Source organism: Strongylocentrotus purpuratus, unplaced genomic scaffold (assembly GCF_000002235.5).
Source record: "Strongylocentrotus purpuratus isolate Spur 01 unplaced genomic scaffold, Spur_5.0 spur5_scaffold_6, whole genome shotgun sequence".
Classification (NCBI taxonomy): Eukaryota; Metazoa; Echinodermata; class Echinoidea; order Camarodonta; family Strongylocentrotidae; genus Strongylocentrotus; species Strongylocentrotus purpuratus.
Genome location: NW_022145612.1, coordinates 53,297,466 through 53,320,211, shown reverse-complemented (window position 1 = coordinate 53,320,211; position 22,746 = coordinate 53,297,466). Strand labels below are relative to the sequence as shown.

At 36.6% G+C, this 22,746-nt stretch overlaps 3 protein-coding genes across 4 annotated transcripts; 2 read left to right on the top strand and 1 right to left on the bottom strand.

Moving 5' to 3' along the window:
• Positions 1-375: 375 nt before the first annotated feature.
• On the top strand, positions 376-1,185 carry LOC115929927 (extensin-like). The gene is made up of 2 exons (XM_031000069.1): positions 376-408; positions 841-1,185. The coding sequence occupies exons 1-2, from the start codon at positions 376-378 to the stop codon at positions 1,183-1,185; spliced, it is 378 nt and encodes a 125-aa protein (XP_030855929.1).
• A 2,293-nt stretch (positions 1,186-3,478) lies between these two features.
• Positions 3,479-9,980, top strand: LOC100889035 (cell wall protein DAN4). Of its 2 annotated transcripts, XM_011675827.2 has the most exons (8): positions 3,479-3,969; positions 6,312-6,368; positions 6,668-6,748; positions 7,007-7,087; positions 7,347-7,427; positions 7,685-7,765; positions 8,023-8,103; positions 8,432-9,980. In XM_011675827.2, the coding sequence occupies exons 1-8, from the start codon at positions 3,500-3,502 to the stop codon at positions 8,703-8,705; spliced, it is 1,206 nt and encodes a 401-aa protein (XP_011674129.2). In that variant the 5' UTR covers positions 3,479-3,499; the 3' UTR covers positions 8,706-9,980. The 2 variants fall into 2 exon arrangements, with proteins under 2 accessions (XP_011674129.2, XP_011674130.2); XM_011675828.2 differs by lacking the exon at positions 6,668-6,748.
• Positions 9,981-12,574: 2,594 nt separating this feature from the next.
• On the bottom strand, positions 12,575-22,320 carry LOC591289 (putative nuclease HARBI1). The gene is made up of 6 exons (XM_030972837.1): positions 21,974-22,320; positions 19,798-19,866; positions 18,104-18,320; positions 17,559-17,845; positions 17,048-17,196; positions 12,575-13,070 (listed from the first exon to the last, which is right to left on the bottom strand). Exons 1-6 carry the CDS (start codon positions 22,013-22,015, stop codon positions 12,719-12,721), a joined length of 1,116 nt encoding a protein of 371 aa, XP_030828697.1. The 5' UTR covers positions 22,016-22,320; the 3' UTR covers positions 12,575-12,718.
• Between the last annotated feature and the right edge of the window lie 426 nt (positions 22,321-22,746).

The window sequence follows — 22,746 nt, the reverse complement described above, 5'->3', positions numbered from 1 at the left end:
AGGATATTGTCTTGGGTTTGAATGGTAGATTCCATCGTCTTTTCTTCCACTCGGGTGATTTGTCCCTTGTTGATTGCCAGCTTTCGGAATGTAAGAAGACCAGGGTTGGGCCGGTTAGGTTCAGCTAAAGCATGCGCCTTCGCATCGGACGGTTCTCCCTGATAACTTGCCATTGTTTGAGATGGATCTAGCAGTTTGCATGAAATAAAATTGATGATTATGAACTAGTTGCATATTTCAATAGAACTTGAACTTGTATTTAACAAAGGACCCCAAAGGAACTTTGACCTAAGCATGTGATTCTTGATAGCACCATAACTTAAAGATCCCCCAAGTACATCTCAGATCAAAGTGTATATTGACACAATAGGATTAATGGTTGCCAGATTATTTGTAGCAACAAGTCTTGTGGGTTAACTCTAACAAATGACCTTAGTGTCCTTTGACCTCATACATGTGACCCTTAACACCATATTAAAATAACCCCAAGTGCATCTCTGACAACATTTAGTTTACATTAGGATCAACTGTTGCCAAGTTATTTGTCATAAGAAAGTCTTGCAGGTAAACTTATTTTAACATTTGTGATGGACAACAGATGCCATTTTAATCTCTTTGTCTGGTAAGTGAGACAATAGCTAGTCTTGAAAATCACTATGTAGTGATACCAAACATATCTAGATCTTGCATATCAGTTTTGAGTTGGTAATTAAGCCATACGTATTAACTAGTTGTGAATATCAGTTGGTAAGGAAACAAAAATATAAGCAATCGTGAATATAAGTCGGTAATGATACTAAAACATAACTTGTCTTGCGTATCAATTGGTTTGGATACCAGACCATAACTAGTCAAAAGTATAAGTCAGTAAGAACACTGAAACATGACCTCATCAACAAGTATCCGGTCACTCCTCCTCCACCACCGCCTCCACCACCGCCTCCACCACCACCTTCACCACCCCCGCTGACACCCGTACATCAACCACCGCAACCCGCCGAACCCTCAAAGCAGCCGCCAGCCCCACAGCTACAATGCACAGCAGACGACAGCAGACTACATCTCCCCCAAGTTGGCAACCCGGAGAATCCAGCCCAGATGCACAAGCAGACCACCCATGTCCACTCCCCGATGACTCAAGCTCACACGGTCATGTATATTTCCCCCATGTCCGCACCACGGTGACTTAAGCTCACGCACGCCGGATATTCTCCACTCCTGACGACGGATAATCAACCTGTTCAAAACGTTGAGCCACTCCCGCCACCCATCCTCTCCAAGCGCTATAGTTCTCCTTAGAACTATTAGCTAAGAAAGATAACCAACAGTCTTTTTCAAGACTACACCAACAGTCCTTTTCAGGACTACACACCCTCAAGAAAGATTACCGAGAGTCATTTTTTAGGACTCCTCAATCCTCCCTCTCTGTCACATGGTGCACCCGTGAGCCTACTGTATATGACTAGTCTTGAATATCAGTTGGTAAGAGCACTAAAACATAACTAGTCTCGAATAATAATATCAGGCACAGCGGAGCACCCCAATTACCGTGCGATCGACTCTCGTCCAGTAAACATCATTTGCATAAAATGAACAATTGTGTATCGATCGATGCGAAAAAAAGTAAACAAATTTCGAAGACAAATTCTTCATTAACGTGATGAATATCAGCAATCAAAGCTACTAAATCGAGTATTTAATAAATTTGCAAGACACTCATGTGTTGATGCACCGAAAATGTGAAATTTAAGGGATAGTTTTGACGAACAAAAACAAAAAAAAATGAGATACAAAATCACCGTAAAATTCACCATTTTCTTTAGAGCGAGAAAGAATTGCCTCATATGAACAGAAAGAAAATTTAATAATCTCAATCCTTCTGAAATATCTCTTTCTATAGTTGCTAGATAGGGTCGTGTCAGAGCAAAACATACCCCAATGTCCGAATCTCATCGAACAAAAACAATCCTTCGTTGTCGCAAAATTGTATGACCAGTCCCATACATTCAAATGTGTGTCATGTCTGAACCTCGCGTGTGCGTTGGCTATACATGTCTGGCCAGCCGACTGCACACGTGCACGCTAATGGCTCAGCTGTTTCGATCTGGCCTGCACTGGGCCCTAAAACGCATGCGCAGTACATCGCTGAGATCGATGACGTCATGTTCAATGCGTTCGCTGACTACAACTTTTACAAATGAAGCCCCATGAAAAAAAACGTTATAACTATAAAAAAAATACAGCGGAGAAGCGAAAACTTCGTCCATGTATGGATTCAACACTCATGAATATTCATACCAAGTCTCTACTTCGTGCATTGCTTGATAGGGTCATGTCACAACAAAATATACGTCGTGTTTATCGAGGGGTGAAGCTCAAAACACATTAATATCTCGAGTTTTATTCCATGGAATTTCATATTTATTTCATTGATGTCAAGTTCATAATAATTGTAGTTAGTATGGAAAGTTTCATAGCGATATTGGCAGTAATAAAGGCGCAACACAAATTTTAAGATTAGACATTCTAGCAAACACATGTTTCGATTCATGCAGATGTCCGTTGGTTATTCAAATAGAATGGGCCGCTAATGATATGCAAATTGGGGTGCTTCGCTGTGCCTGATATCAGTCAGTTAAAAGAAATAACTAGTCTTGAAAACCAGTCTGTGCTTTTACTTTGAAATAACTAGTACGATTACTGATATTCAAGACTTCATATTGCACAAACACTTGATATGTAAGTTTCATGTCAATATACACTATTTCCGCAAAATTAAAGTGACCTGGTAACAACTAACATTGCCTCAGTTTCTGAAACAAAATCCTTGATTTAGCTCATGCTGCAATCATAATTATAATCCTTTAGGTCAGTCAGGATTATCAAGCCTGTCTGATTATCAAGATATTTATGATTGAAAATCGAAATCAAATTTTGTGTTTTCCTAACGGTTTTATAACAAATACAGTATTTTGGGGGAAACTAGTATGGTAAAACCAGTCACTCAAAGATTTTTAATTTTTGAGGCACTTCATGATCATTTTGAAGTGCAATTTTTTTAAGGGTTCAATATTATACCATATCACAGACACTGATAACACGTAGGGCCATATAATTTGAAAATAAAGTAAAAAGAAATAAAAAATTAGTACAAAAAATAGAATCAAATTTTTCATGATTTTGCATCTAAGTACCAGACTTTCAAAATTCAATTGCCCCACATTGGCCCGAATTCACAACAGTGGTACAAAACCCCCCGGGGGTTTAAACCCCCCCCCTAGGTTTCTGAAACCATGGTTTAAACCCCCGGGGGGTTTAAACCTCTCTCTGATTCACCAACGATAGTTTCAATTGTACCATGGTACAATCCATGGTTTAAACCCCCTGGGGGTTTAAACCATGGTACAATCCTAGACCATGGATTGTACCATGGATTGTACCATGGTTTCTTTCTACTGAGCATGCTCAGTAGATCAGATGCTGTCTGCTACATCTAAAAATGGAGGGTGATGCAGCTACTGTGTGTGCAGGGAGGGAGAGGACGAAAGGCAACTGGCAAGTGGGAGAGAGAAACTTCCTGATAGAGATGATAAGCCAGAGGAAGGGTATATTACTGTCTAGAAAGACTGATTATCTTACAAACTCAAACAAAGCTGGTGCTTGGGAGGCTTTGGTTGAAGCCTTCCATGCAAAGTTTGGAAGGAGATGGAGTTGCACCCAGATAAAGGATCAATGGAAAAGGATCCGGATTAACGCGAAGAAAGAGTATTCTAACTATACTAGAGAGAGTAGGAAGACAGGAGGAGGGCCACCTCCACCTGAACCCAGCAACCTCACCATCATAGTTAAGGAACTTTGCCCGTATGATTTTGTACAGCTCAGGAATAGATTCGATGATGACAACAACCAGGACCAAGAAAACATCATCGCCATAAATTCCCTGACGTCAATAGCAACTGGCCGTAATGAGTAAGTAACTAATGTTAGATCTGTATAGACTACTTGGGTGTAGAGACTGGAAGCTTAGCTTATTTTCCCTCTTTACTGATCCTTCCCATCTCAATTATGGTTCAAACTTAATTAAGATTGTTTCTCCAATACCATTCTAGGCTAGGCCTAGGCTAGATCTAATAAATGAATAATTGGTGGCAGCATTGACCAGTTCTTTACTACTTTAGGGAAGGCCATTCCAATCATTTACACTCATTATTGAGAAACTAAATAGTATAGACTCTACTGCCCAAGTCTTGTATTGAAACGTTGTTTGACTACCTAGAAATGATGGCCTCTTGTTATTGAGCCAGTGGATAGTTGGAAGAATTTTGAGGGATTTGCTCTGTCGAAGCCGCTCAGGATATCAAATTCAATTCAGCTCTTTCTCTGTTGGCTAGATTGAGATTTTTTATGTGCAAATATAACAAATAAAACCACTAAAATCGCTAAAAATGTATCATTCATTGCAAGATGAATAACATAAGATGCTATATAACACCTTACATTTACTAGATGGAATGAAATAAAACAGTAAACATCGAACAAGTCACGATCGTCTGCTCATCGTCACTCGTCCGAGATCAGTCCCATCCGTAGAAATTAATGTCATGAAATTGAAGCAACACCCTAGATCTAGTAATATGCCTAACGTTTAGCTGGCCGAGAAGACTCCGCACGCCTCGGCTTGTTGTTCACAGACATCACTTGCGACGTAGGGGTTACTAGCATCTAAAAGTTGGCCTGAATAGCCTCAAATAAGTAAAATTCCAATTTTCGTTGAAAGCATAATGAATTGATCATTAAATATGTTCATTGAACTACTTACAATCAGTGATGAAACTAATTTTATATGAAAAAATATCCGTCGGAATGGAGCGAACCGGCCTCGACTAAAGTATTCTGTTAGAAGTTCCACAACTTTTTTGTGAATGGATTTTCTTGACGTGACATGCGCAGTAAATTACGTTGGTTTTTTTTTAACCGTCATGTTTGTTCTTGAAATAAAAAAATTATTAAAAATCATCGAATCCGAGGTAGATTTGAACTTATCACTTGCCTACCAATGTCCACACAAAAGTTTTATTTTTTTAAAGAAAAAATTACATCTACATTAAAAAACAAACATACAAACAAACATTCTGTTTGCCGATCGAGTTGGCGTTTGAAGAAAAAAAAAGGACTAACGTCTGAACGTTACATTTCTTTATATGGCAAGCCAGATAGTGAAATATTAAAGCAGAAGTAACCCCCATCCCCAAACATGACCAATTGTCTATCGTTTGGTTCTAGAGTCTACCTGTACTTATTTTTTTATTTTTTTATGACAGATTCTCATTAATTGTTTTACACTGTAAATATTCCTTAAAGTTAAGCTTGTAAATGTTTAGTCTTACATGTATTGTTCACTACATTCTTTTTTAATGAAAAATGTAATCCTCTAGGGCGATTCTTTATCAAACAATAAAAATGATAGTGTTAATTCACAATGATGCCACTCCCCCCCCCCCCAAAAAAAAACAACAACAACAAACAAACAAACAAATAAAAATATATCCATACAGAAACCACTTTCAAACAGTTGTCTAAATCTCTTATCAATTTTGTTGATACTAAAAGTACATGATTAGTAGGTATGTATTTCTTGTTTCTTTTGATAGAATTAATAGAATGAAAGAATTTCAATTTTTTTTGTTGTTGTTGGTGGGGGCGAGGGGGGGGGGGGGGGGTTAAAGCCGCAAATTATCTTTTCAGCTAAATGAAATGAAGAGAAATAGGTTCTTAACAATTTGCCTTTTTTTTTTTTAGAATGACATGATTGTTAAAAATATCTGTCATGTTCTCATATATCGAGGACTCCTCGACCCTCAAGGGAAAGAGCACGACGGTATTGATACTTCATATCCACCACTCCAGAAATCATAAGTCCTCTCAGTTACCATACATAATCCACCATAATAAAATGTAATCCATTCGATGTTACAATTGTGAATGTTAGATAATAAATTACATTTCATAATGTCAGAAAAGACGGAATTCCATATTCGTTTTTTAATTTCCAAAAAATAGAGATGATTGATACTGGAATTTCTTTCCCCCTCCCCTTTTTTTTTTTTTTTAAAGGAGTGGGGGGGGGGGGGTACCAAAACATCCAGGGTGAATGAAAGGTTACCTATTATACATAAGATAGTTGTACGATCAAGGAACAAAAACAAATATTTAACTTAATTTGGGCAAAACTTGGACTTAGGTTATTTTTCATTCAGGATTTTTTCTTCTTTTTCTGTTAATAAAAAGAGTTACTTTTCTCACATTCTCAGGTCAAGATCAACACCAACAAACACAGGACTGTCAACAGGATCATTTCTCGAACCAAGGTATTGAAGAGTACGGCATTATAAAATCAAAAATACATTTTTCAAAATAATGTCCTTTTTATTAAGAAATTTTAATACATATATATATATACATTGCAGTAATATTTTCTACTTGGGTAATGTACAATCATGTTTCTTTGATAATACTATATGAAACCAGTAGGGCATACATTTTTTTCCTAATGTAGTACTCTTTTAACATAACGAAATTGGATTATTTGCAGTATTATTTTTGTATATATAAACAGGTCTTCAAGTTCATGCATAACTACAAAAAATTGTATTTGTTATTCCAATAGGACAACCTCATCCGAAGTTATGTTCGAAGGTCTCGCCTCCCAGCCTAGTACATCTACAGCGACCCCACGATCCCTTTCAAGGTATCCATAACTATACAATATTGAGTAATTTATTATTAAAAAAAAAAAAAACTTGTTATTCCTTCCTACATAACAATCATAATTTACCAAACATTGTTTTATTAATTAAAGTGTATTACATTTTGCATGAAATTAGGATCAGTAGTTTCAATACTGAAGACATTAATAAATTAAACCTGAATTCCAAAGTAAAATTCTTGCAACATTGTTCAAGTTCATGCATAACTACAAAAAATATTTTATTTCTTATCCCAATAGGACAACCTCATCCGAAGTTATGTCCGAAGGTCTCGCCTCCCAGCCTAGTACATCTACAGCGACCCCACGATCCCTTTCAAGGTATCCATAACTATACAATCTTGAGTAGTTTATTATTAAAAAAAGAAAAAAACTTGTTATTCCTTCCTACATAACAATTATGATTTACCAAACATTGTTTTATCAATTAAAGTGTATTACATTTTGCATGAAATTAGGATCAGTAGTTTCAATACTGAAGACATTAATAAATTAAACCTGAATTCCAAAGTAAAATTCTTGCAACATTGTTCAAGTTCATGCATAACTACAAAAAATATTTTATTTTTTATCCCAATAGGACAACCTCATCCGAAGTTATGTCCGAAGGTCTCGCCTCCCAGCCTAGTACATCTACAGCGACCCCACGATCCCTTTCAAGGTATCCATAACTATACAATATTGAGTAATTTATTCTTTAAAAAAAAAAAACTTGTTATTCCTTCCTACATAACAATTATGATTTACCAAACATTGTTTTATCAATTAAAGTGTATTACATTTTGCATGAAATTAGGATCAGTAGTTTCAATACTGAAGACATTAATAAATTAAACCTGAATTCCAAAGTAAAATTCTTGCAACATTGTTCAAGTTCATGCATAACTACAAAAAATATTTTATTTTTTATCCCAATAGGACAACCTCATCCGAAGTTATGTCCGAAGGTCTCGCCTCCCAGCCTAGTACATCTACAGCGACCCCACGATCCCTTTCAAGGTATCCATAACTATACAATATTGAGTAATTTATTATTTAAAAAAAACAAACTTGTTATTCCTTCCTACATAACAATTATGATTTACCAAACATTGTTTTATCAATTAAAATGTATTACATTTTGCATGAAATTAGGATCAGTAGTTTCAATACTGAAGACATTAATAAATTAAACCTGAATTCCAAAGTAAAATTCTTGCAACATTGTTCAAGTTCATACATAACTACAAAAAATATTTTATTTTTTATCCCAATAGGACAACCTCATCCGAAGTTATGTCCGAAGGTCTCGCCTCCCAGCCTAGTACATCTACAGCGACCCCACGATCCCTTTCAAGGTATCCATAACTATACAATATTGAGTAATTTATTCTTTAAAAAAAAACAACTTGTTATTCCTTCCTACATAACAATTATGATTTACCAAACATTGTTTAATCAATTAAAGTGTAATACATTTTGCATAAAATTATCTTGTCTATTATATGCACAAAACTCTTTTTAATTTTTTTTTTTAGCAGACAGCTACTACATATCTTTCAAAAGCTTTCAATATCTGTGACAATCAAGGTTTAAGCCATGTTCGTTATATTTACAACAAATTAAATGTAGTAATATATGCAACGATTAACATGTATCAAATTATTCTGAATGTGAACCATACAGCAATACAGAAATCAACACTGCTCTTCTGAGGACTCCTGCTGCTAAGCGAGCATTGAGTTACAACTCTCAAAACAAGAAATGTCGGTTAGCAGAGGATAGGATGGTTGAATTGGCAGAGGAGGAGCATGCCGTAAGGCTGGACATTTTATGGAAAGAACACAATTTAAAAATAAAAGAGCATGAACTGCGTATGGAAATTATCAAAATAGAGAAACAGGTTGCTGAAGCCAAACTGCTTGAAGCACAGGGTAATACATCTCATCTAACTAATTAATCAAAAATAATTTAAGCTGTTCTGTTAAACATGTTTAATTCTACATTTAAGATATATCGTTCACATATTGATTTTTAGCCTGATTCAAATATTTCTTGCACTTCAATTGTAATTGCTAATGTAATTATTAATATAAACATGTCTTTAAATGGACAGCAACAATGTATGATGTGTGATTAATAGGCAAAAGTTGTTGTTCAATGTAGTGCCATATTGATCACAAACATTTATTTGATTTCAAATGTTTTGTGCACTTAAAATGCAATTACAATATAAACATGGTCTTTCAAATGAACAGCTGCAAAGTAGGATCTGTTTGACTCTGCAAAGGTTTTCTGTTCAACATAGTGCTACATTGATCACAAACTGATTTAACATGTGATTTTCAAATGTTTCTTGCACATAAATGCCATTGCCAATGTAAATATAAAGTATATATGAACATGTCTTCGAATGAACAGCTGCAAAGTAAGATCTGTTTGACTCTGCAAAGGTTTTCTGTTCAACATAGTGCTACATTGATCATAAACTGATTTAACACGTGATTATCAAATGTTTCTTGCACATAAATGCCATTGCCAATGTAAATATATATGAACATGTCTTCAAATGAACAGCTGCAAAGTAGGATCTGTTTGACTCTGTAAAGGTTTTCTGTTCAACATAGTGCTACATTGATCACAAACTGATTTAACATGTGATTTTCAAATGTTTCTTGCACATAAATGCCATTGCCAATGTAAATATAAAGTATATATGAACATGTCTTCGAATGAACAGCTGCAAAGTAAGATCTGTTTGACTCTGCAAAGGTTTTCTGTTCAACATAGTGCTACATTGATCATAAACTGATTTAACACGTGATTATCAAATGTTTCTTGCACATAAATGCCATTGCCAATGTAAATATATATGAACATGTCTTCAAATGAACAGCTGCAAAGTAGGATCTGTTTGACTCTGCAAAGGTTTTCTGTTCAACATAGTGCTACATTGATCACAAACTGATTTAACATGTGATTTTCAAATGTTTCTTGCACATAAATGCCATTGCCAATGTAAATATAAAGTATATATGAACATGTCTTCGAATGAACAGCTGCAAAGTAAGATCTGTTTGACTCTGCAAAGGTTTTCTGTTCAACATAGTGCTACATTGATCACAAACTGATTTAACATGTGATTTTCAAATGTTTCTTGCACATAAATGCCATTCAATACTTTGGAATTACACTGTACATATAGCAATAAATTACAACTCTCCATCGTTTTAAATTTTTGTTCTGCCTTTCTATTATTTCACTAAATTGCTACCTACAAAAACTGACACAAAGTAACACGTTCGAGCAATTTATTTATTTTTTGGGTAATAATTAAGATCTAACATATGGCATAAAATATCTGTAATAGTAGTGACAGCAATTCACAATGAAAATTTGGTGGTATTGGCTCCAAATATTATTAATTTGAATTTTACGAGAATGAAGCGAACAGTATATTACTTCATCAACATGCTTGAGGATATTCTTAAGAGAAACACAAAGAAAAATACTCCATTAAATAACAGGTAGTGACAGCTACAGGTTCGACACCATGATGACGAGGCATCAATACCACAGTCATGTAAATCATCTAAGATGGTAAGAAAACTAGTGCAAGAAGGATGATGCAATCCCGAGGTTAAAAACATTGACAGAAGAAATTGAAACAAGTCAACAAACAATTTTACTAGTACTACAGGTAACCAGGAGTGCTAGGTGTACCGATGAGATATGTTTAGATCAGGAATCGGTGGTAGGAAACAGCCAAATTACTTCTTCACAGGAATCACAGGATACCGCTTTATGCAAAAGTTGTTTGTTTTGCAGTGCTGCATACAGCTAAACTTACATTCTTAATTACATTCTAGAGTAGTAGGAGAATGCCAGTATTGGAACGCCATAGATATTAATCAAAACCTGTTCAAATTCTGGTCTCCACACTGTCAGGTTTTTAACCTTAATCAGGCCACTAGCAGAATTTGTCCCCACTCTTCATGTTTTGCAAAAAAGCTCTGTTTTCATGTCATTTTTTTTCTCATTTTTTTGCCATCGTTTTAAATGATTGAAATGTTAAGCGAAAAGTTTAAGTTTGATGTAATTTGCGACAAAAAATATAAGCTTTTATTTATTGTCAATATTTTGAAATTTCATGTACAAATTTGGAGTTACATGTCTGATCAAATATTCCAAAAAATGAATAGGCATGCATAATGCATACTAATTTTTGTTCTCATTCAAATAACATGAATATTACACAGATGACCCATAAACAAAATATGCATTTGCGAATTTTAATTTAGCGATTAGGAGCAAAAGGATCCTATTTTGTTTGTAATACAAACAAAATAGCCAAGACCCCCCCCCCCCTTAGAAAAAAAGACCTGACTATGATGTAGAATGTAATCGAGTTGCAAATGTAGTTGCATAAAACCCTGCATGCTGGAAAAATAACAAGTACCTTGTCAGCATCACAATTCCCGGATTTCCTCTGCAGGAACTGAAATAACCGCTGGAGGCAGAGCAGATAGTTCTGAGTGGCTACTTTAATTTAACAGTCAGACCGCTGCACGCTCGCTAATTAGCATATCATGCGTAAGTTATTGTGCGTCTCAAAACAGCTTGAGCAATAATATCCACAAACTAGAAGTTACAATATCGTGCAAGAATATTGCAGGGGATGATGTAGACTCCATTTGCGGAAGTCGATCTCCAGAATATTTCCTTTCAAATGATATGAAATGTTGATATATTTTTGCGAAATGGACGTTTTTACAGCATCACGTAATGAAGTCTCATTATTAAAATTTTATAAATTTCTCATTTATGAATATTGCAGGGGATGATGTAGACTCCCATTTTCTCGCGCATGCGCAGTTTTTTGAGCAGCCATGTTTAAAATGCCCAAAAGAGCCCCCGAAAGTCATAAAAGAGCCCCCAAAATTTGCATAGAGTTCAATGCAAAACAAATTAAAGGGATCGTTTAACAATGTTAAATCTGATATACACGGCCCTACGTGTTATCAGTGTCTGTGATAGGGTGTAATATTGAAGCCCTAAAAAAATTGCGCTTCAAAATGATCAAGAAGTGCCTCAAAAAGTAAAAATCTTTGAGTGACCGGTTTTACCATACTCGCTTTCCCCAATAGACTGTAGTGTTATGAAACCGTCAGGCGAACGGTTTTCAAAATTTGTTATTCCAATCATAAATATCTTGATATTCAGACAGGCGATCGGCTTGTAAAAGTCATGGGGTTCCTGACTGACCTAAAGGTTTATAATTATCATTGCATCATGAGCTAAATCCAGAATTTTGATTCAGAATCTGAGACAAAAAAAGTTAACGGATCCCTTTAAAGAGTGTTATTTTCATGCAAGCAAGCTTGAAAAGTAGCCCCCAAAATTCGAGTCAACAAATTACCTGATCTTCACACCATACAAAGAGTGATGTCTAAATTCTCAGAAATAGGGAAAAGGTACTGGTAAGCTTGTACTCGATGACAAAGTATTTCATAAGGTAGTCCAGTTTATATTTCATTCAGATTAATGAAAGAGCAGTTTTTCCTCTTCAATTTGACTATCATTCATGCAAAATGATCAACAAGAAACCATTTTGTATAGGTAGAAACATGTCTGTGTTATTGCATATGCATAATAACCGGGCATGGTGGCTCAGTCGTTAAAGCGCCCGTCTCATGAACGGGAGGTCGTGGGTTCGAACCCCGGCCGAGTCATACCAAAGACTTATAACAATGGGACCTTCTGCCTTCTAGCTAGGCGCTCAGCATATTAGATTGGAGAAGGGTAGTAATAACATATTATGTTATGCAGGGCCCGCTGGAAGATCAGTTTCATAACTGAAGTGGCTACCCTGGGTAAATAAAAGTTATTATTATTATTATTATTATTGACCGCTGGGCTTGCATACAACTACGATAAATACAGGCTCTTTTTTTTGCAGCAGCGTACTGACTGTTAATGGGTGAAGTGATCCTCAATGATCTGATCTCTCCTTAACCTACCAGCGACAGCGTCATGGAGGCCAGGAGGAAGGTGGACAAGTGGCATCTCATCGGGCTCAGGTCCTGGAATATCTTGCTCGCGGCGGTCGAGAGAGATATTCCAAAGGACCGAGCAAGCCACTATAATTGTAAATGTAGTGTCCACCTTCACGCGCAGATCATTGAGGCAAGGGAACCTCCTCTTCCAACGGCCAAATGTGCGCTCAATGACGCACCGCCCTCTTTTGTGGGCAGTATTGTAGCGCACATTTGGCCGTCCTTGAGGACGTAGGAGAGGAGTCAGGAGATAGGGGAGGCACGGGTACCTGAAATTTGAAGATAAAAACAAAAAATTCACTTGTTATTCCTTCCTTAAGGAAATTATAAGTACTATAGATATTCATTTCTTTAATTTACATCATCATAATGATATAATTGTAGAAGAAAGTAATCTAGAATATCAATCTAGCATTCCAAAATAAACTGTCTGCATTGGCTGTGTGAGAAAAATTTCAATTTCTTAAAATTTGTTGTTTAAATTGAAGTGCTTTTCAGTACAAAGTAAAATAATTATCGTGATCCGTTTCTTACTAATGGGCAATTCCACGGTAACGGAATTACATTTCAGAGAAATTTGGGCTCTATTTTGATATACTGTAGACAGGTGGTTAGACCTAGGTGATTATTTATCTTTTTATTCTTTCTGTATTATGCACCTGTTAGCGAATCAAATTTAAAAAAAATATTTTTCAACATTCGGAACACCCCAGGACCAAAAGTGTGTCGGTAACGGAATTACGGCAGAAAAATCAGGTTATTTTTTACACTAACTTTGAAAAGATTTCGTCTGAAATCTGCAGCCAATTGGGGGTGAAGTAATGCTAATAAAGGGAGCTTATATTGTTGACTGTCCCATGGCAAGATTTTTTTTGGTGAAGTTGTCATGGTTTATCTATGCCGAATGGTTTTATGAAAGAAGGTAGCGGTAACGGAATTACATTAATGGTAACGGAATTACGTCTTCTGAAATAAGCTTGAAAAAGGGGGATTTTGTAAACATTATTTAGGCTTAAATTGTTGTTTAATTGTTTCAGGGGTTGCAATAATTGATTTAAACTACAAAGCAATTCATATGTGCACTTCATTTCTAAAAACTGTTGAAAAACGTGTCTTTTATATTGTTAAATAGCAAGTAAATATGACATTTCTGAGCAAATATTGGTGTGTAGTGATTAAATTTATGTCAATATGTGTTATCATATACTAGTTTACAACTAATTTTAATTTGGTTTAGTTTGCAAGTAGGAACATCACACAAAGTATGACAAACTACATATATTATTGCCCATTTGGCGGTAACGGAATTACACATATACAGATCACTTTTGTGACCATACATGACAAACTGGTTGTGAAGTCGCCAAGACCAATTTATAGAAACAGGTCAATAAACTCCACAGTATTCAATAGGAAACAAAGGATATTCAATTGTTTTATTGACTATTGTGAGGGCCTATTAACCTAGCAAATACCACATGCAATACATTATTTCAAAGCTTATTTTATGGAGGTTTGATCAAAATCGATTGAAAATTGCAACATTACAACCTGTTCGTCGTGGATGGTTACATTTAAGCATTCAAACAATTCCAAAACACTTAAGTTATACTAATAACACTGCCTACACCCAACACAGGGATCTTGGTGTAAATTAAAAACAAAACACATGAATATTTATTTATAATGATTTCAGTCCATAAAGCCAACCACCAAAATCTAAACTAATTATATAAAGAGAGCTTAATATAGCTATCATTTTGTCAACAGCGTTTCAATAATATTTCACACCAGAATTTGTAAATCATTCCCCTATCTCATATTTCTGTCGAGCCAATTTTTCAACCTGCTGAGCCAATTTTGCGACATTAATGGTAGAGCCTTAGAGGGAGTACTGGTTATCATTCTTTTAAAATTAATTACAAACCTTGTCAGATGATTCCATACTACAATTTCAATCCACAAAAGCTAGCACCCGATTCAAAACTAATTAATTAAGATAACGTCATCAACAGAGTTGCAATAAAATGTCAAACCTTGTAAATCATTACGCCAATTCAATAAATTGTTATCATTCTTTAATAGTTGGTTATTATTCTTTTAAAATTAATTACATACTTGATCAGTGTTCTTGAATTTGTTACAACATGTAACAAACTTGACCGTTGTCATCATTCCTCATTCCAAACAGTTATATTTTCTCTGAGCGTTAGCGATCTAGTCAAAGGCGCCCTGCCATCCCCCCCCCCCCCCTCCCCTTATGTTTAATACGTAGAGTATGGAAATTAACCGTCTGCAAGAGGGCTAGTCTGCTATGGTCGTAGCCATCTACATGTAACTTCTAATAAAATACATGTTTTTTGATAGATTAGACCTTCCCCTTCAACCTCCACCTTGTCATTTGTTAACGTATTTGCTCTGAGCGCTAGCGGACCTGTACAGTAAGTTACCCTGACACCTTCCCTCAGTCCAATATGTTTTACGTGTTACGAGTCGGCAAAGTAACCGTCTGCAACGGGACTAGTCCGGTACCTGCCAAAGCCTTTTTACTTTTTATTAAATATTTTTCGCTAGATTAGACCTTGCTTTTTCAACCTCCACCTACATATAGTCATCGGGAAAGGTATTTTGTCTGTGTGCTAGCGGACTGATTCAAAGTCACCCCTCCCCCCCCCCCCTCCAATAGCCCCATCCATATAACGAAAGTGTCCGTCTGCAAGAAGACTAGTCCACTATGGTCTTTTATAGCCATCTAACTTTTAATGAATTATCCTTTTTTTGTTTTGGTAATTTACATGTATTGTAGACCTTGCTTTCCAACCTCCACCTAGCTGTTTTTTAGGGTGTTTTCGTGGGGTATTTTCTTTGAGTGCTAGCGGACATCGTCAAAGTCACCCTGTCCCCCCCCCCCTTTCCCTTTACAAGTCCCATATGTATAATACGTAGAGTAGGGAAATTCACAGTCTGCAAGAGGGCTAGTGCGCTATGGTCTTAGCTTTCTAACTTCTAATGAAATTTTTCTTTCTTTTTTCGATAGATTAGATGAGATCAGTGAAAAATAAAAATCAGAAAAGGCACTGTTTAAAATCGCCATAGGTGAAATAATATGAAGTATTTCCATGCTTAAATCAAAAGGTTTCATAAGAGATGTTGGTACAATTTTAATTGCAAGTTCAGAGTGAATGAAAATAAACACATCTAAAATTCCCAGCCTAGTTTGTAGTCTTTATGCAAATTTGAAAAAAGTTTTTAAAAAACATTCATTGAATTTATTGAAGCCAGATCCTTAGTCTTTAGTTAGACAGTTAATATAATAAGCCACTACTTAAAAAAAGGGGCAAAATCCATTAAAAATGTTGTAACACAGCATACATTATATGTACATGAGGCAGCAGGTCCATCTCTTGAAAAACGAACCACTCATTACTAATGCTGCTACCCCTTGTAATTATGTTACCAATGTAATTCCGTTACCATGTAATTCCGTTACCAGTGTTTTGATAGGAAAATAAGTAGATACTTCTGAAATTAATGTTTAGGGCTGTTGGTAGGTAGATAAAGGAAGAGAATTTGCAACTTCGAAAAAAAAAAGTAAAAAATAACTTTGTGAGTAAAACTTCTTTCAAATTTTGGTAACGGAATTACGCCATTTTAAGGGTAAAATTGAAAAATCTCTCACACAAATTTTTTTTTCATTTTTTGAAAATAATTTACAAATCTTGATTCCTATTTGTGATGTTGTTCAATTAGGAATAAATATAGAGGAATAAGTTTTAAATACATTGCTCCACTGAATTTTAAGAAATTAAATCATGATCATGTGATTGTGGCCCCCAAAATAGCCCCAACTTCAAATAAATTTTTCAGAAAAACCGTAAAAGATATTTCAAAACGGTTTTCAGTTCTGTCACAAGTGATTTCTTGACTACATGGAAAATGTTAAATTATTGAAGTTGGATCAAATTAAGAATTTGGTGATTTTCCTCTTTCCCATACGGAATTGCCCTAATGCCTGCAAGAATAGGTCCAAATCTATCCAAATGTCTCAATTTCCGCAACACTACTGCTTACTCAAAATAACAAGTATGCATTTAATAATTCAAGAAAGAATGGTCAATCTAAATTTTCATTAAACGGTATCTTTATCCTACAAAGGACTTTTAAAAGAATATGTATCAACATGTACTGCATGTCTGCATTTGTGATTACAATTGGATTACCATTAACAAAACACCAATCCACATACCCACTATCTCCAAGTAGCAACTCAGAACCATCTGCCCTTGCCTCTAGTTGCTCCTTCAGTGTGCACTCTGAGAAAATCCGGGAATCGTGAGTGCTGCCAGGCCATCTTGCCACGATACTTGTCATTTTCCCAGCATGATCACAAACAACCTACCAATAAGTTGAAGAGAAAAACACATCTTAAACTCATACTGAACTTCATAGATAGACTTTAATTTCTTTATTTTCACATGCATTTCATTTCTTACATTTTCATCATATTTTTCCCAAAGTGTAATGTTGTCTAGGCTACTTATTGTAACAAATGTTTGACTCCCAATACAAAATAAAGTAACCAGTGGCGTATCTAGGGGGAGGGGGGAGAGGGGGCAAACAAGGCAAAAGTATTTTTTAAAAATGAAAGTTTAATATGATGAACAATCAAAGAAGCCAACGGGGAAGTTGGAAAAATGGTTGCAAACATTTTGTAAGCTAGCAATAAAGTCAATAAGAAAAAATGTAACTAGTCTTACCTGTACATTCACAGAATACCTGTTCTTCCTGTTCATGAAGTACAGGGCTTGATCCCCACCAGGACTCCTGATGTAGACATGAGTCCCATCGATAGCACCTATGACCCCTGGAAATCCGCAGTACTCGTAGAATTGCTGCTGGGTCGTTTCAATTTCATCTCTCGTTGTTGGAAACTTCATGAATTGCCTCTTCCTTCCTGCAATAGCTTCCGAAACATCTTTGATGATTCTACAAACAGAGGACTGTGATACTGTTGCCTCGTCACCATGCATCTTCTGGAATGATCCTATAATTGAAAATGAGATCAGGTTAATAGAAGATTGTCTGAAAAATATTTTCTAACATTGGAGAAAAATTGCCAAGAAGATCATGTACATGAAAGAAGGTAATGCTCAAGAGAGATTTTTTTATTTTTTTATTAAAAAGGTATATTTTTTCAAGTCAAATTCAGGCTGGTGTTCAATTTTCAATGACCTGTACGAACCCTTTAAAAACGGTGTACGGTTATACACAAGTTTAGTTTAAGAAAAAATTAAGTACTCACCAACGGCATAGAAACGAAGAGCCGTCAAAACCTGCAGATAAACAGGTAGTGGATCATTCCTCTCTGTGTTCCTCTTCAAGTCCCCTTCAAGCATGTTGATGAGGTAGACTACCGTTTCCTTTGAGAAACGGTATCGCAGTTGAAACGCTTCATCCTCGTAAAATTCAAGAGGATTTTTCGCATCCCTTAGACCTCGAATAGGTCTCGGCTGAGGTACCTGTATGCAAAAGATAGATATAGTTTGATGAGATGAGTTGAAATATTCAATAAAAAAGTGCATGTCTAAAGAATGATTTTCATTATAGTCATCTTTCATTCTCTTCCGTACCGTAGGATTGATCTCCCAATTAGGCCTAACTAGGTCAGGGTATTTTGGGAGTTCTTAGAGCTGGGTATTGGCTTCACACCCCCCCCCCCCCCCCCCCCCCCACTCTAGATCATTTGAAGTCAACATTTCTTTTTAAACCATGGCAAAACAGTGAATCATGAAAGATATTCTGTCAACAATCTCAGCAATGACATGATGTAGATTCAACACATTTCTATTCCAGGTCTTCATACTACTCAAACTTGATTCGTAGAATATGAGAGTTCAAATTTCATCAGCAAGATGTAAATATTTAAAAAAATTGATCTAAAGTCTTACTCAAATGGGTATTTGCAAAGAAAAAGGAAGTAGATCTAGGCCTAATGGGTACTGGTACTTGGTGGTATGCGTAACAACATTCATGAACAGTCCTCGTGTCTCTTAAAACCTAAAATTACTAGATCTATCAATTTAGATAGACGTACCCAGTGGCGTAGACAGGTTCGTACACCTGGGGGGATGACTCAGGGGCGGATCTAGCTTTTTGCTAAGGGGGGGGGGGGGGGGGTTGACCAATAATGACGATGCAGAGCATCGCCCACGAGCCGCAAAGCGGCGAGCCGATTTTTTTTGGGGTGTTTAATTTGAACCCCGTAAGTGATGTTTTCCTGGCATCTATTAACACAATGGAGACCATAAAAAGCAGTGCATGATAACGTCTTTTTAAATCAAGTAACAGTTAAATACAGTTATATCCAGAGTTATCATGTGTTTGGTTAAGTTACCAGATGAGTTGAATATCTTCTCACAATATTTGCACTTGAAAGGGTTTCTCTCCAGCGTGCGTTCTTTTTTCTTTTCTTTTTTTTTCCTTTTTTTTTTTTTTTGGGCCGCCCAAGGGAGGGTTTAAACCCCCTAAATCACCCCCCCCCCCCCCCCCCCCCCCGTATATCCGCGCCTGTTTAATCTTGTGATTATCTTGTGGTTTCCAAACCACAAGATAACCACAAAATACTTGTAAGATTTTCTTTTTTTTTACCGTCTGAATTGGCTTTCACCGTGTGAATGCGGCTAATAACAATAAACACAATTACAATAATGATGAGGATTATTATTATCATCATCATAATTATTATTATTATTAATATTATAATTGTTATCATTATAGACTAAGCAAATATCATTCCCAAAACCTGGGGGGGGGGGGATGATTGTACATGCCCCCCCCCCACCCCCCCCCCCCCCCCCCCCCCCCCCCCCCCCCCCCCCCCCCCCCCCGTTGTCTACGCCCCTGGACGTACCCCTTAATTTATTCTTAATTTTAATCAATTAAATTGAACAAGTTATTGACGATTCAATAGAAGAAAGAAAAAAAAATTAATCCTACCTCTCTCACTCTCTGGATGCGGCGAAGGTGATGCAGATAAGCCATTTTTCTTTCTTGTTCAGCAGTTGTCTGTGGAACAATAATGAAATGAAATTGTTAGGAGTCTGAATTACTAAAGGCAACATCTATATTAAAAAAAAATGCATTTATTTCATAGTCTACATTACCATAGAAGTAAAACACAAGCTAATTAACTAACCAAAGTTTATAGATCGTATAAAATGAACCAGCGTAGGTCTACTCGTATCAGATGGGGGGGGGGGGGGGGGGGGGGGGGGGGGGGGGGGGGGGGGGGGGGGGGGGGGTAGTGAGCACTTTAATTCTGTTTTCTTACTCAACACCCCCCCCCCCCCTTCCCTGTTTTTAAATTTTGTTAAGCCCCCCCAAAATTGCATAGATCTAGAGCCTAGATTCTAGATCTAGGTCTATTAATTATTTATTATTAAAGTTAGACCTAGATCTAGACTCTAGATTCTAGGTCTATGAAACTTTTCTACCTCGAAGCAGTTCCCCAAAGTTGACAGCCCTGTCTAGATCTAGATCTAGAAGGTCTAGGCCTATACACAAATGCATACCGTCGGTGGGGTGACAAAACCTTGTACTTTGTAGACCTAGGGTCTATCTCAATTTTTTTAGATTTTGATTTTTTTGCATAATTTTGTAACTAGATCTAGACCTATAGACTCTAAGTATAAATGGCCTAAGGCACCACCTGATAAATCCATGGAACGCCTCCTGTCTCGGCCCGGTTTTCACAAAATTTTTAGGCTAGAGTCTATACAATCATGCCGATGCGGCCGGCTGTAGGCCTAACTGTTCTAGATTTTCTAAGTTTGACAGTAGACCTAGATCTAGAGGTCCCAACAGTAGATCTAGACCTAGATCTACTAACCATGCCAACACTGAAAAAACTAGGCCTAGCCTAGGCCTAGAGGGTCTAGAGTAAAGTACCCGGTAATCGGTCAGCTCCGGTTTTCGGCCAATTGGTTGGATACATGGTAAAATCACTTTAAAATACATCGCATAATAGCATAACACATATCCCACACATACCATACCATGCCAGTGTCACTGAAGAACCACATTTGCAATGAAAAATATATCCTAAAATATCACATTTTAGCGATGTAATCGGCGGTCCCGCTACCCAAATCTGAAAAATCGAGTTTCTTACGCGTGTATGTAAGAAATATGGGTACCATAAAATGAGCTTTATTTCAAGTATTTTTCAGATATAGAGCCCGATTTTGTGCTGGTCGCAAGCTCAAAAGTATCTCATCGCATGTATTAAATCAATGCAGCCGCACACCGCGACGCACACACGATATGTCTGTCTAATTCAGATTCCAACTTCCGATCACCGCTGTGCCTGTATTCGGCCAGGCGAGCACCCGGGAGCTCCCGCGTGGGATACCTGCTCCGCCCGCTTGTGCTATACATCAGCGCAGAAACGCACGGCGCGCGCGAGCGCTTCCTATTGACTTTGTACATGCGGCCGTAAACTGAAACGCTCGGCCGATAACCGGCTCCAAAACAGTGAAAATTGAAATGAATATTGTCATGGCAATTCGTGATTTTTTGGGGGGATTCTTTTTTTGTTTAAATAATAATAATATTTGCTTCATGATTTGAACAAGAAATGATAATAAATAGGAAGTAAAGAGTCCAATAAATAGGATTTTGTCTTAAGTGGCCGAAAACCGGGTACTTTACTCTACTGAAAAACTTGTAAAGTTGTAGGTCTATTTTACTGCTAACGTTTACGTGTCATCAATTGTCACTAAAGTACCGATTTTGAGTGAAATCAGTTTATTTTTGTACAGTTGTGTTTGAAATGTTGTGAATCAATAATAAAACAGGTTTTAATTATACACAGCCAGTGCCAGGATTAGTAGTCTAATGCAGCTATGACTATGTCATGTGTCGAGCGCTGCCACTGCTGCTCATGAGCTGCACTGGGCCGGCCGAAAATGACGGCTCAGCCAACGTAAAAATGAACGAATGGGACTGTATAAAAACAATTCTTGCGATAAAACCCAAGTGAAAAACAACAGTGGCATGGTCTGATTACGAGTGGAATTTATATATTCATCAAATGAACGAGAAATAAATTGCACAAACACATTTGATAACTAGTAAATGAATGTTCCCGACGGAAATACATCGATTTACTTACGATTCGTGTTTTGAATTCTGCCGCACACGATATGATTGACATAAATTTCAGTAAATGTCGTCTGTGATTTTTGTTCAAAAATTTCAGCGCCAATTTCAAGAAGAGCAGACGATGTGGTGTTTGCGCACGCGCGGGGGATTGTACCACTGATTGTACCACTGATTGTACTACACCTCAGGGTAGTACAAAATCTAGACCAAATTATGACGTAGTTAAACCCCCCGGGGGTTTAAACCTGCTTTGTGAATACCAAAATCAGAGGTTTAAACCTCGGAGGGGGGTTTTGTACCACACCCATGGTACAATCCCTCTTTGTACCACTGTTGTGAATTCGGGCCATTATGTTTGCAATGTTATTAAACATGATAGATACATTTTGATGTCCAAAGATTTGCATAGTATACAAAATAGCATCTACCATGGAGAAATTTAAATGTGTACTTTTGCTATGTATGTATCCAATTGAAACAAATGTTTCATCCGATGTATTTAAGGACAGTGAAATAATGTATTGCATGTGATTTGTGGGGTTCCTTTGAATATCTTTTATAACCAATTTAAACAAATCTAGTGTTCAATTCAATGTTTTTAGGGGTCAGTGAACAAGGTGGACACATTTTAAAATTAATATTATGGTTAATCTTTACAAAATAATTATGCAAATGAGTTAAATAAATAATAAAAATCATATTTTTATCAAAATTTGCTATCTGGTGTTATTGCTGTTGCCCATGCCACTGAACAGTAGATTTTACATGATATGCGAATTAGTT